This window comes from Myotis yumanensis, unplaced genomic scaffold (assembly GCF_028538775.1).
Source record: "Myotis yumanensis isolate MYYU_CA2020_CCGP unplaced genomic scaffold, mMyoYum1.0.hap1 SCAF_19, whole genome shotgun sequence".
In the NCBI taxonomy this organism is placed as follows: Eukaryota; Metazoa; Chordata; class Mammalia; order Chiroptera; family Vespertilionidae; genus Myotis; species Myotis yumanensis.
In genome coordinates, this window is record NW_027223770.1 from 25,281,167 (window position 1) to 25,294,714 (window position 13,548).

The window sequence follows — 13,548 nt, forward strand, 5'->3', positions numbered from 1 at the left end:
GCCGCCGCACTCGCCCGCCCGCCCGTTCGCGTTCGCTCGGCCAGGTGCGGCCGGCAGCCTCGCCCAGCCCCCGGCTCTGCAGCCAATGGGCACCCGGACCCCGGGCCCCTCCCGGGCCCTCGGCGCGCGCCCAGGGCGCACAGAAGCCGCATTCAGCATCGCGCCCCCGCCAGTGGCCCAACAAGGCGCATTTGTCTCGGATGCGCAACGGGGCCATTGTCCCACCGCCGGACCCTGAGGCTCGGCTGAGCTCCTAGCCCGAGGGGATTCGAGGGTGCCCAGGAAACGGGGTGGCGTGGTAGTGGTGCGGGCAGCCCAGCTCTGGGAAGAAGGAGGCGGCTAGACTGGCTGCTTAACTTCTATGGGGAGTTCTGGAGCCCCGAGGGCTCAATGGGAGGTTTGGTCCCCTGCTCAGAGTCAGTGCAGGCTGGGTTACACTTGTTTGCTTCTGAGATGTAGACGAATGCGGGGGACGGGGCGGGGGTGGTGCCAGAATTCCCGAAGGAAGCTCAGGCAAGGGACCCATCTCCCACTGCTCAGACACTTGGAGGTCTGACCCCAGCTCTCCACAGGCCCATCAGAGCTGAGCACAGTGCCCGGGGCATGCACCAGAGGGCCAAGGAAAGGGACAACGATTGCCCACCCACAGCGAGAATGCTCAGCTCTAGCTGCAGGCAGCACCAAAGTAGCTGGACGCCCAGTGGGGCACCGGCCGCGTCACAGCCCCACTGCCCCCGCCGTCACCGGGCGACTCTGGAATGGGGAAAATTCCACATCGCGGCTGCCAGATTTTTCCGTATCTGATGGGCCTGCCCTCCAGCCTTGCCCTGGCACTCCGTGCCATGGCCCCGGGATGCACCCAGGCAGGTCCCGGCCTCCCCCCAGGACACTGGGTGCTGCCTCCAGGGGCCTGGCCCTGCCTGTGGAAGCACCGCCCACCGCCATGAGCATCCGAGATGGAACACTGCCTCCCCTACAGCCACAGACAGGGACCCTGGGCTCTGCTCCCTCAGCCAGAGCCGCCCAAGCTCCCGCCTTTCCCCTCCACAGGCTGGGCCTGGAGCCACTGCCCAGAAAACGTCTAGAGTCTGAGCAGCGAGGGGCCAAGGGCCAAGGCTCTCCAAGTGCCTCAATGTGGGGAAGGAGAACAGGTCCAAACCCACACTTTTGTCCTGGCCCTTGCTCCTGACAGCACGCAGCCCGCTGGGCCAGCCTGGGGTGGGGGTTGCGGGGCCTAGTTAGAAACTCCCTGCCCGACCCAGGAGGGTCTGGGCCTAGTTTCTAGCCCTGATTCTTCCATGAGGCACTGGCAGTCCCAGGCAAGGGCTTGTCCCCCTGGGCCTCAGCAAGGGCATTGCCAAGGTCGGGTGGGAAGCTGTAGGGATGGCCCAGCGAGGGTAACAAGTCGGGCCGCTGTTACATCCACATGGGGTTACTCGGCCGTCTGCCCAAGAGCCCAGGCCCCACAGGTCCTCGGGCGCGGACGCCTACCTGCTGGACTGACTCAAGCAGGAAGTAAAGACAACCACAGCTGGTTTACCGAGCATTTTATTAGCCATCCAACACCACGGAGCCTGCCTGTCATGGAATCCTTCCGCACGCCCCCGGGAAGCAGGCCCCAGAATTTCTACTCCTGATTCACATGCGGAAGCAGGGTCAGACTGAAAGGGGCTGGACTGGGAACTGAGGGCAGACTGCCTTCAGAGTCCGAACCCAGAACCCGAGCACCCACCTTCCGGCATCCTCGGACCCAAAGGGGCCCTTGGGATCCAGGGAGCTCGGAGCAGCGGCCAGGCCCTTCTCTGTGAACATCCGGGTGTGCAGCCTGGAGCACAGGGCACTCACTAGGTGGCTCTTCTCCAACCTCAGGAAGGCTCATGAACACAGAGTTCAATTGGCTGCAAGACTCCAGCCGTTTAATAACAAATGCTTTCCCATCCTCCATCACAGCACCCGGAGAATCACGTGTGTGTGTGTGTGTGTGGAGGGGGGGTGCAGGGGGAGGGCTGCAGAAAGCCAGGGTGAATGGGAGCCCCTGGTGAAGGGCTGGTGGGGCCCTGCTCCCTGTGTTGCTGATTCCTAGGAGATAGTGGGGCGCAGGCGCCTCTTCTCTGTCAGAATTCCATCCAGTGGAGCCGGGGCTGCCCAAGGCCCAGCCGGAAGCGTGAGAGGCGGCCAGGCCGGCAGGGGGAGGAGGGGATGGAAACAGCAGAGACTCCGGGACTCCGCCCGGCGGGGTCCTCGCCTGCCTGTGCCAGCCCAGCTGGCCCGCGCTGGCACGGCCCACCAACAGGCCGCCGCCACTCACACCGGCCTTGCCTTCTTGGCCTTCTTCTCGGCCCTCACGGCCTCGTCGTGGGCTTTCCGCTTCTCTGCCAGCTTGTTGGCCTGTGAGGACAAAGGGGCAGATCCAGCTGTGATGGGGGGAAGCGAGCAGAGGAGTCGCGGGGCCACCTGGGATGTCTTTACAGAACAGGGAGGCCTTCCAACCCGGCAATCACATTCCTAAGGTGAACCCTACAGAGACTCGGGGAGGGGGGCAGGGACAGTCCAGGGTTTTCTAAGAATGCCCACAAACGGAAGAATCTAATCCCAGCAGCAGGGCACAGCTGGCGTGCTGTATGAAGTTCATGCTCTGGTTAAGTCATCACTGCCAGCCAATGCACGCAGGGTACGGGCCAAAGGAGGGTTACCGCAGTTTGTAGGGAAAACAGTAACACCACAAGAATGAGCTCTGAGTTTCCTGTACTCCCAGCTATAAGCCCACTTTTGCCCCACGCTGTACGTAGCTCGATGCCTCCCAAGTAATATCTGTGTTATTTCATGCACAAAGGACCCGGGGGCTGCTACTAGAGGTCACCCCGAGGGCAGGACGGCGAGCCATTCCCAAGCACAGAACTGTGATTTTTGTTTACCCGCAGCCACCCTGGCTTCAGGCACTTCTGTTCAATGGTCCTTCATAAAAGCAGGCTGAGTCCCGGGACAGATCTGTCCCCAGACCCCAGCAGACTCCCCAACAGCCAGGGGCAGGCGGGAGGCTGAAGCCATGCCCACACAGGCTGGGGGAGGGCCTCAGAAGGTGGGCCGGGCCAGGCGGAACCTCGCAGGAGAGGCCCACAGACTGCCCAGCGAGCCGGCTGGCCTCAGAGTTCACCTGCGGGGCCACAGCCTGCAGGTGGCAGGGACTCACCTCCCGGATTTTGCGCCTCTTGCCAAACATGATCTTGTTGTAGAGGTATTTCTCCCGCTTCTTCATCATCATGATGGCCAGGCGCTTGGCCTCACTCTCCTCCTCCTGGGCCAGCCGCTGCTTGTCCTCCAGCTTCACGGTGCCCGCCATCACCCTGGGCTTCTGAGAACACAGGTGGGAGCTTGTGGGTGCAGGTCCCCACCCACCCCCGCAGCCCCGGGCTCCTGCCCTCTGGGCACAGCTGCTCCCCTCCCCCCAGTACCTTCCCCTCCATCCTCTGCTCCTCCAGAGCTGTCAGCTGGGCCTCTTCCTCCTTTTCTGAGCCAGCCTCCACATCTTCCTCCTCTTCCTCTTCATTCTCTCCTTCTTCTTCACCATCACCATCCTCCTCCTCCTCCTCCTCCTCCTCCTCTTCAGATTCATTCAAATTTCCTATAAACAGCCGATGGCTGCTGAACGCCCTGGGAGCCTGCTCTTTACCTGGCTGCACCAGCGCCCCCCCTCGCCCCCCCTTCAGCCCCGGGGACCTTCCATGGCAGCGCAGGGCCGTCCCCACCACGCCCCCTCTGGCACCTCCCCTCGCAGCCCAGCTGCCTTCAGAGGAAACCCCAGGCCCCCCACCCGAGCTCTGCCGCCTCCTGTGTGAACAGTGACAACTCCCAGACCACATTCTGTGCCCAGTTACTCTGACACCACCACCAGGCTGTAGAACAGACGTCCCCGCCCCCTAAACCTCACTCCAAGCGGGGTTTGTGCCCTGCTGCCCTGTCCTCTGGAGCTTGCCGCCTTGTAGCCAAGAAGGGAAACAGCCAGCGGAGGCCCAGGGGCCCGCCCGCCCGGCCCAGCCCGGCCCCCTCACCTGGGTGCTCGCCCCGCTGCAGGGCCAGCAGCTTCATCTTCTCAGGGGGCACGTAGTCTCCTTCCTTCTCGGACACAAAGGGGGAGAGGTGTGGGGGCAGCGGCACCCCGGGGAAGTAGTCGGCCACGGGGAGCAGGAGCCGGGCGTTCACGGAGTCAAACACCCACTGGGGCTGCACGTAGCACCTGGCAGCGGCAGCGGAGACGGGTCAGGGGCCACCGCGGCCCCACTCCACCCGCAGACGCCCGGAGACAGACCTCTGCACTCAGGACCCCAAAAGGCGAGGGAGGCGAGGGCCCTGGGGGCCTACCTGCCGATGACGGGGGTCTGCTGCCCGGGCCGGTCGACAATCTGGTGGGTAATGCAGGAGTCTGTGACGTCATAGGTGGCCCCGATGCACAGAGACTTGTCCCAGGACACGTCCCCCCCAAAACTCCTACAGGTACAAGGAAGCCCATGAAAGTACTCAGGCATGAGGTGCTGCCCTGGGACCCGCTGGCCCCCAAGATTACCCTCCTAGGACACAACTGTCCCCTCCCCACCCCAGGACCCCCCATGCTGGCCAGCAGAGACCTGCCCTCAGCTGGTGAGAAAGTGATGGCCGCTGCCCGCCCATGGGCACTTCCTGTGCGCCCGGGGTACGCTGCGCACTTCCCAGCACCGTGTTTGTTGAATCCCCACACAGCCTTCAGTGGATCCTGACACCACCCCGAAGTTACCGGGGGGCACCCAGGCTGCCCTGGGCAGGAGGACCCAGCCCGGAGAGTGGCAGGGCCAGTGCTGTGGGCCTTCCCACCTGATGATGAAAGCCAGGGCCTCACGGGGCACCTCCCGGTTCAGGAAGAACTTGAGGCCCTCGAACAGCTTCTTCTGCTGCTCCTGCGCCTGCAGCTCCTTCCTTCGCTCCTCCTCGTGTGCCGCCGTCTCCTGCAGAGCAAGGGCACCGCCACCGTCAGGCCTGCCCACACCCCGTGCAGCTTCCTCTAGACCCCTCAGGCCCCCGTCCCGCCCCCTCCTCCTGGGAGGCAGCACGGTCCTCACCCCGTCGGCAGGAAACTCGTCCAACTCAGCATCCTCCTCTGCAGGCACCACCACCCGGGCCAGACTGGCGCTGAGGGCGGCCAGTTTCTACAGAAAAGAAGCAGGACTGCAGGGTGGCTGCTTGGGGAGGCTAGGGGGGGGCTTATCTGAGGGTGTGGCCTGGGTGGGGAAGGGGAGGCAGTGATAGTTCCTGGACATCAGTGGGTTTGGCTCTGAGGGAAGTCCCGAGACCACACATGTAGCCACAACCACTCCAGGGCCAGGGCCCACCCTCCTGGGGGATGCAGGGCCCACCCTCCTGGGGGATGCAGGGCCCACCCCCCTGGGGATGCAGGGCCCACCCCCCTGGGGATGCAGGGCCCACCCCCCTGGGGATGCAGGGCCCGTGCTCACCTCCATGGAGCTCTCAGAGTCCAGTGCATAGCTGTCCTCACGGGTCTTCACCTCTGGGTGGGCCTGACCCTCGAGCTGGGAGGCAGGGGAAGGTCAGGGGAAACGCCTGCCACGGTCCAGCCCTGCCTCCACGTGGGGACTGCCAGGCTGTGGCCCCTGCGCAGTGAGGCGGGGGCTGGGCTGGCGGGCCCTACCTTGGGGGGGTAGTGCAGGTTGAGGGACTGGTAGAGGCGGAAGTTGACGAAGCCCAGCAGGGTGGTGTAGAACTCGGTGAAGGTGGCCATGACCCTGTAGTCCACGTCTGTCGGGTGCTGGGGGTCACAGGAGGCACGTCAGCAAGATGGACGCAAAGATGACACTGACAACCCATGCGAGCTGAGGAACCCTCCAGGGCAGCCCTGCCGTGGGACTCTGCCCCCCAGAAAGAGACTGTGGGACGTGTCCCCACCCAGGGGCATTCTGGGAACCAGTGAGGCACTGGACAGGGGTCCCAAGGGTTAGGGGTGTCCTGGAGGCCAGTGCCAGAACCCCAAGCCATGGAGGGGGAGCTAGGAGGAAGCAAAGGGAAGTCTTCGTCACGCTATTCCCAGGACTGACAGGCAACCCCCGACCCCTCGCTTGGACTTGGGTCCTTGCAGAGGCTGGTCAGGGCTCACGCCTTCCTCATTGCCCACCCCACAGCCTCAGTTCAATGTCTTCTCGGGGCCTCGCCCATGAGTGCCCGGGGGACAATATTCCCAGAGCCTGGCACCATCGCAGGCTCAGGTGGGGGCAGCGGGTGGACAGCACTCAGCAACTCCAAGCCCTGGCAGGAGCCTTGGGACAGACACTCAGAAATGAGCGACCGGCCTCGGACCCAGCCAGAAACAAAGGCAAGACCGGAAGATGCAGGACAGATCGGGGCAGCGGCCTCACAGCCCGGGGAGCCCTGGAGAAATGGTGGCAGGAAGCTGCCTGCTTCCAACAAAGGCACAGAGCCACCCTCATGAGCTGCCCACCCAGCGAGCAGGGGGCAGGGGGCAGGGAAGGGCTCACCCTGGCCCTGGAGGAGAGGATAAAGCAAAACGGGGCAAGGATCTGGAAGCCAAACCAAAGTACCTCGACCCCTGAGCACCACAGCACTGTCCCCCTCAACCAGGGAGGCTGGCCCCGCCCTGCTGGCCCCCGGGACCCGGGCAGGAGGATGTGCCAAGCAATGTCAAAGGCGGTGATGATCACACATCTTTTGTGCCGGGCGTGCCTGTGACCTTGAGCTGTTTCTCCATCCTGCCAGCAGGCAGTGACCTGGCTGTGGGGGCGCGGGGGCCAGAGGTACCCCACCTGCGCCCACACTCACACCCCCGTCCTTCCGAAAGCATCTGCAGGACCCCTGATGGGCCTGGCAAGCATCTGAGCAGCAGCCCCATTTCCTACAGCACAGTGTGCAGTGGGGTCCCCACCTGCCTGGGTCTACCTGGAGGACCCAGCACCGGCCGCTTACAGGAAGGGGCACATCAGGGCCTCACCTACAACCCAGTACCGTCCTCCATCCTCCTGCTGAGAGGAAGCAGCGGCAGTGGGCTGCCCGGGGAGGGAGGAGGGGCAGGGAGGAAGGAGGGATCAGTGGCTGTTCCCTTCCCCCAGGCCAGCTGGGCGGAGGCTGCCTCCACAGGGCCCTATTCACCTCTGGGCGACATACAAAGCCCAGTCTGAGCAGCACGGGGGTGGGACATCAGAGAGGAGGAAGGAGCAGGGGGGCCAGAGAGGAAGGAGGGAAGGCAGAGTGGAGAAGGCAGGAAGGAGGAGGAGAGGAGGGGCACAACAGGGGAGAGGAGAGACCCACGGTTCAGACCCCAGCAGCCACTGACTATTCATTCATCCCAAAGGGCACTTTGAAAAATTCTTTTCTGAAATCTCACAACAATGCGTAGGAAGTGGAAGCACATCATAAACTGAGCACAGAGCGCTGAAGGAGCATGTTCAAGGCCAACCGGCTGGGGGTGCTGCGGCCAGGCTGGCTCGAGTTCTTATTACAACGCTGCGTTGCACCTTCCCTACCTGACCCCACACCCCAGCCAATACCTAGGAACCCAGCACGTGCTGGACTCCGCAGGACAGCAAAAGCCCCTCTTTGCTCGTGCCCTCATGTCTGGGAGAAACCGCCCAGCACAAGCCCCTCCCCACGGGCACACTCACGTCGTGGGAGAAGGCATAGGGCGTGATCCACACGATGGGCTGCCCGAGCACCTCGGCCTGGTAGTAAATGCCTTTGATGGACAGGAAGACCTGGGAGGAGAGAGGGGGCAGCTTGGTGAAAACTAAGGGGACGGCGAGGGAGAGCAGGGGGGGCCCGGCCAGGTGGCCCTGCGCTCACCTTGCGCAGGGCCCGGGCGGCGATGACGTAGTGCAGGAACTCCACCGTGAGCCTGCGGCACAGCTGAATGGTCTGCACGTGGCACTTGCCGGTCCGGGGGAACGTAGAGAAGAGGAAGCACATGGAGAGGGCGTCGTCCAGGTCCCGAAGGGCGTCGATGAAGGTGGGGTACCTGCGTGGCCGGGCAGACGCTCGGGCTTGGATACGTGCCACCCTGGAGGCTCCACCCCCAAGCGAGGCCTTGCCACGAAGGGGCCTGGCAGCACCAGCCTCCCACGGCCTTGGGAGGAACCAGGGAACCCAAACATGCCCACTTAGCTCTGAGGATCCGAGAAATCCTGATGGGGTCCCCCAGAACCCACTGCAAACCGAGGACTTGGACCACTTTCATATGTTGTGGTCAAAGAGGGCAGGCCAAGCCAATGGCTCTCTTTCTCAAGGTGGAAACTTCGGGTCAAAGGAAATCTATCTAGAGGTCCGGGACAGGAAGTAGAAAAATGTGGCGCTGCCCGAGTGGGCCACGGCGGAGGGTGGGGCCACCCAGCTCGTGGGTGGCGGGGCTGCGGCGAGAATACCAGCTGTTGTGCTCCTAGCACGGCTCTTCCTGCACTAGCCCTTGGCTGGGCTGACTCAATGAAGGCAAGTCCATCGAGCCTGAGCTAAATGTTCCCGGGCAATTAGCCCCCGAGAGAGGATGGTCGCTCATTGAGCCCAAGGTTTCTGAATCTTACCACCATTAGCATTCAGGGCCAGGCTGTTATGTGTCACGAGACTGTCCTGTGCACCGTGAGGTGTTTAGCAGCATCCCTGGCATCTACCCATTAAAAACTCGTAGACCCTCCCATCCAAGTCGTTCTTAAACCTGGTTAAGAACCACTGAGTTAGACAGTGTGTGGGACTAGTGAGAAGGCTGGAGAAGGGGCGGTTAAGATCCAGCCATCCCCTCCAGGTCTGACCATGTACATGATGTGCACTCCCCAGAACTCAGGCTCTCTCTTACCCCAGGGCCTTTGCACATGCTGTTGCCTCTGCTTGGACTGAGCTTCCCCTGGCTGGCTTGAACTTCTCTCCTCAGAGATACCTCCTCACATGAGCCTGCAACTAACATGTGTCCCCCAGTTCCCTGCACACAGTGAGCATCCCTCCTGGCACTCATTATGACTTGCAATCATTACAGCAATTGGGCAGTTTGATTGTTGGTCTGCTTCCTCCAATAGGATGCTCGCAGCTTGGGCAGGGAATTGGTCTTGTTCCCCACTGTACCCCCAGTTCGAAGACTGAGCCCCCAGCTCACCGCTCCTTGACGATGTGGTCAAGCTTGTAGTTGGGCTTATTGTCCTTGAGACGCTCTACAGTGTTCCACTCACTCTTCCCATAGGCCTTCCGGAGCTTCCGGACAAACACCTAGAAGGGAGGAAGAGCCAGCTGATGCTGGGGCAGGGGCTCCTGGAGACCCCTCATCTGTGGAGGAGGGGTGCGTGGGGCGGGAGGATTCTCAAAGCCCCTGAAGCTGTGTGGCTGTGCCACCTGCTCCCTCAGCCGAAGATTTGCAAAACGGCCAACTCTAAGGAATATCAAAACTGACCCCCGCTGATGAGCAGAGCCCGAGTGATGACATTCCAGTCGATGCAGAGCCCACATATACAACAGCGATCCCATAAGATTATAACAGAGCTGAAAAATTCCTATCACCTGGTTGACGTCATAGCCATGGTACCGTCGGAGCACAATGCATTACTCGTGTGTTTGTGGTGATGCTGGTGTAAACACATCTACTGCACTGCCAGTGGTATGAAAGTACACACACTATGTACAGGACATATGACTTGGTAATGGTAATAGGACTGTTACTGGTTTATGCATTTACTGTACTATACTTTTTATTGTTATTTTAAAGTGCACCGTTTCTACTCATAAAAATAAAAAAAGTTTGCCGTATAACCACATGCTGTGTTACGCTGGCAGCGGCCTCATACATCTCGCTTGATTTAACCTCGGGTTGTTTTGTGTCGGTGCTGTTATGGATCTGTAGCCACAGAGCGAGAGGCTATCCCATAGAGCCTAGGTGTGGAGTAGGCTGTACCGTCTAGGTGTGTGTAAGTACACACTATGATGAAATCACCTAACGATGGGGATATGTCTGAGAAATGCACCGTTAGGTGATCATGACTGTCGTTTTAAAACCCAGCAGTAGCCCAGCTGGTGTGGCCCAGTGATTGAGCGTTGACCTATGAACCAGGAGGTCACGGTTCGATTCCCAGTCAGGGCACATACCCGGGTTGCAGGCTCGATCCCCAGTGTGGGGAGTGCAGGAGGCAGCCAATCAATGATTCTCATCATTGATGTTTCTATCTCTCTCTCCCTCTCCCTTCCTCTCCGAAATCAATTAAAAATGAATATGTTAAACAACAACAAAACAGCAGCAAAACAGGGCCAGCCACCCACCTCGGTGGACTTGGCTGGACAGGTGGGCCAGCAGCTAGCTGTGGCCACCAGGTGGCGCCCCACCCCTCCCACGGAGGGCCTCAGCCTGGCCCTGCTTGCTTGGCAAAGGCTTCAGTTTCAGCTGTCTACTTTCGATTATTTGCATTTGGCATAAACAGGTTTCTACTTTGCCTGCGGTATTTCAGCACTTAATGGTTTCTACTTGTGGAATGAAAAGCTTGGTCTCCTGGGAGCAATTCCAGAAAGAGTCTGAGTAACAGTGGTATCTCTGGGCAGAAAACATACTGAGAGCCCTGAGATAGCGCGATCCTTGCCTCAGAGGCAGTAAATTCACTCTTTTCCCAAAGAACCAAGGGAACAGTACAACAGGCAAAGCATTAACCACTTGCCAGGTTCTGTGCAAATGATTTCCACACGAGATCTCAGTCAATCCTCACACACTCCTCCCACAGGCTTACTCAGAGACCGACCAATCGGCCGAGGTCACAGCCGGCGGGTCCTAACCTGCGACGGACCCATCCAGACAGACCCCCGAGCCCGTGCTTCACCTTGTATTCCCGGAACTTGTTGACGATGGGCTCATGGAGGAGGAACTTGATGTCCTTGATCAGGTAGAAAGTCCGGGCTGCCGTGGAGCCCTTGTTCACCTTCTTCTTGTGTTTGGGCTCGTGGGGATAGATGCCCTTCAGGATGCACAGCCGCCTGGAAGACAAAGGCCATTCCTTCCATCAGTAAACGTGCTGAGCACCCGCCATGCGGGGCCTGGGAAACAGCACCAAACGGGTAGCACGGGGCTGCCCTTGCAGAACTCCCATCCTAGGGAGGAGACGGGCAGTCGCATGATGCAGACTGTCACAAGCCCCAGGGAGGAAACGATCAGGATGGTGAGAGGGGCCAGGCGGCAGGTACCGCTTTTGGGAAGAGGAGTCAGGAAAGGCCTTGCTGAGAAGCCAACCTTGCAGCCATACACAGTGGGAAGAGCATCCTGAGAAGGACGAAGGCTGTGAGGGTGGGAAATGCTGGGCACACCTGAAGGACTAGAAGGGGGCCAGGTGGCAGGGCCTACGAGCTGTGCAGGAGTCTGGAGCTGACTCCACAAGGAGCTGAGAACCCCTCGCTGTAGGGCCAGGGGTCTCTTCTGCCAGAAGGAAGGAGATGGGTGACAGACCCAGACAGAGAGCAGCGGTGTGTTGTATCATTGGGCCCATCCTGATGACTCAGCGCAGCGTAACCCGGGTCTCCTCCGGCTTCCCCCACAGATCACACCTGGCAAAGCGTAGCTTACTAAAGCGAGGCCAGGTGAGAAAGAGGAGGGATATCAGAATGCCAGATGGAGTTTGTGGCAGCGCAGGGAAGGCAGGGATGCAGCTGCGTTTTTTTGTGTAACTCACTCCCCAAGACACACACATCCCCCCGCCCCGTTCCTCGCCTTTCCAACCTCACCTGAAGTCGGGCAGGCTCAGCTGCAGCTTCTTCCGGGCCTTGTTTCGGGTGATGTAGTTAGTGGCAGAGCCTCGTTCATACTTGGGGAGAAAAAAAAAAAATTTCCATTAGCAATGACTGAAGTGACTGACATCGATCTTGGGCATGCCTGGTGCCGGAGGCAAGCATCTCTGAACAAGAGGCCCCTGGGATAGGAAAGGCTGTAGGGAGGGACCCCGCCTGCCTGAACGAGCTCCCCTGCACCGTCTCTGCAGTGGTCAGCATAAAGGACACACACCTCTGCATGGTGCTGGCGATCTCGAGGCTGCCACGGGATCAGGTGCTGTGCCAAGTGCTTAGTAGTAGCTCCAAGTGTTGGCCGTTATGATGAGCGACTTCCACACATTATCTCATGGAATCCCCACAACACTGGGAGGTGGGTGCCGTTAAACTCCCATTTCACGGGGGAGGAGGCGTCTGAGTGGAAATACTTGCCCAGCTCACAGAGCTTTTCAAGAGCTGGGGCGGGGGCACACCTAGGTCTAAGTCCAGAACCTCAGTGCCTACTCCACGAAGCCAGTGTTCCCAACTTTTTTCTTTATAATCACCCACCCCCACCAGCAACAGCCTTTTTAGACCTTTCCCCCCTTAAGTGCCCCCTCTCACAGCTGCCCCATAAAATGTTAATACCACAGATACACTGTAGATCTGTTTGCATCATGTGGTCCTTTAGAGGGCCAGAAACCATTGTAATATCTAAGACACCCCCCCCCCCCCGCCCCCCGAATCCCACCAACCAATGTTTGTTCCCTTGGGGGTGATATCATCTGGTTGCGAATAGAGGCTCTAAGCCACAAAGCCTCTCCCCTTCCCCACTCATTCATTCAACCGACAATAACAGGACCTCTACTACGTTCCAAGCATTAAGCTAGACGCCAGGAGGGCAATCAAAACAAAAGGCCTGGTCCAACCGAGCAACCATCTGGATGCCTACAGCGCCAAGATGCTTCCTGGCACTCAGATCTCTCCTCTCCCTGGTAAAGAGGGGCAGTGCACGGTACCGAGCTCCGTGCAAGGCTCGCCCAGCACGTCCTTTCTGAACACCATCTCTCCCGGGGGACAGGGGCCTCCATGGCCAAGTGCAGCCCCAAAGGTAACCCTGCAGCCTCTCTTGGGGGGTATGTTTACGGATCGCCCACCGTCACACAACACACACACCCCTCGTTTGCTCCCTTTTTCACAGCACATTTAACCATCCTGGATAGTTTTGGTTCCAGAAAAAAAAAAAAGGAGGGGGGGGGGGTAACAAGTTTTTTTGAGATGAATTCGACGCAATGGAGAACTTTACGCAATGTTTATCACTCTTTACTCAGAAAGCAGCTGTCTGTCGGCTAAACCTGCTTTTCGGGAGACGCTACGCTCGGTTATCGACTCTTTCTACAATCCTCCTCCAGGGCTCTGCCCCGGATGTCACCGGACAAGTACGGCCTTCTCGCCCATCCTCGGACCCCAGGAAGGACCAAGGCCGGGGCAGGGCGCGGTCCCCAGGCCCCGTCGCGCCCCGTTTCTCACCTCCCGAGGCCCCCTCGCCACCCCGCTCCGGGATCTCCCCCACGCACCTTCTTCTTCTCCAGGCCTCCCATGGCTCCACGCTGATGGGGCCCGGAGCGCCGCGCGGACTGACAGCGCCACTTCCTCCCGCACGTGCCCGGCCTCAAGCCCCGAGGCCCTCACGCTGCCGGTCTGCGCAGGCTGCCCAACGAGGTGCCTGAGCGCGTCTAGGCAGTGACGGGGCTTCCCTCCTCACGATTTAAGGAGGAAAAAAATCACTAAGACCGATCTTTT

The 13,548-nt window shown here is 60.1% G+C and overlaps 1 protein-coding gene across 2 annotated transcripts; it reads right to left on the reverse strand.

The window, feature by feature from the left end:
* Nucleotides 1-1,532: 1,532 nt before the first annotated feature.
* On the reverse strand, nucleotides 1,533-13,431 carry PES1 (pescadillo ribosomal biogenesis factor 1). 2 transcript variants are annotated; one of them, XM_070399481.1, is made up of 15 exons: nucleotides 13,323-13,431; nucleotides 11,725-11,804; nucleotides 10,830-10,983; nucleotides 9,131-9,240; nucleotides 7,837-8,008; nucleotides 7,659-7,748; nucleotides 5,678-5,794; nucleotides 5,484-5,558; nucleotides 5,091-5,177; nucleotides 4,846-4,976; nucleotides 4,360-4,485; nucleotides 4,050-4,234; nucleotides 3,453-3,622; nucleotides 3,191-3,352; nucleotides 1,533-2,388 (listed from the first exon to the last, which is right to left on the reverse strand). In XM_070399481.1, exons 1-15 carry the CDS (start codon nucleotides 13,344-13,346, stop codon nucleotides 2,305-2,307), a joined length of 1,767 nt encoding a protein of 588 aa, XP_070255582.1. In that variant the 5' UTR covers nucleotides 13,347-13,431; the 3' UTR covers nucleotides 1,533-2,304. The 2 variants fall into 2 exon arrangements, with proteins under 2 accessions (XP_070255582.1, XP_070255583.1); XM_070399482.1 differs by lacking the exon at nucleotides 13,323-13,431 and adding an exon at nucleotides 12,002-12,021.
* Between the last annotated feature and the right edge of the window lie 117 nt (nucleotides 13,432-13,548).

Coding starts and splice junctions, on each gene's coding strand:
- PES1 (XM_070399481.1), bottom strand. CDS start 13,346: ATGGGAGGCCTGGAGAAGAAGAAG. Junction 5,795..7,658: donor CCTATGCCTTCTCCCACGAC/GTGAGTGTGCCC, acceptor TGTGACCCCCAG/CACCCGACAGACGTGGACTA. Junction 4,977..5,090: donor ACGAGTTTCCTGCCGACGGG/GTGAGGACCGTG, acceptor CTTGCTCTGCAG/GAGACGGCGGCACACGAGGA.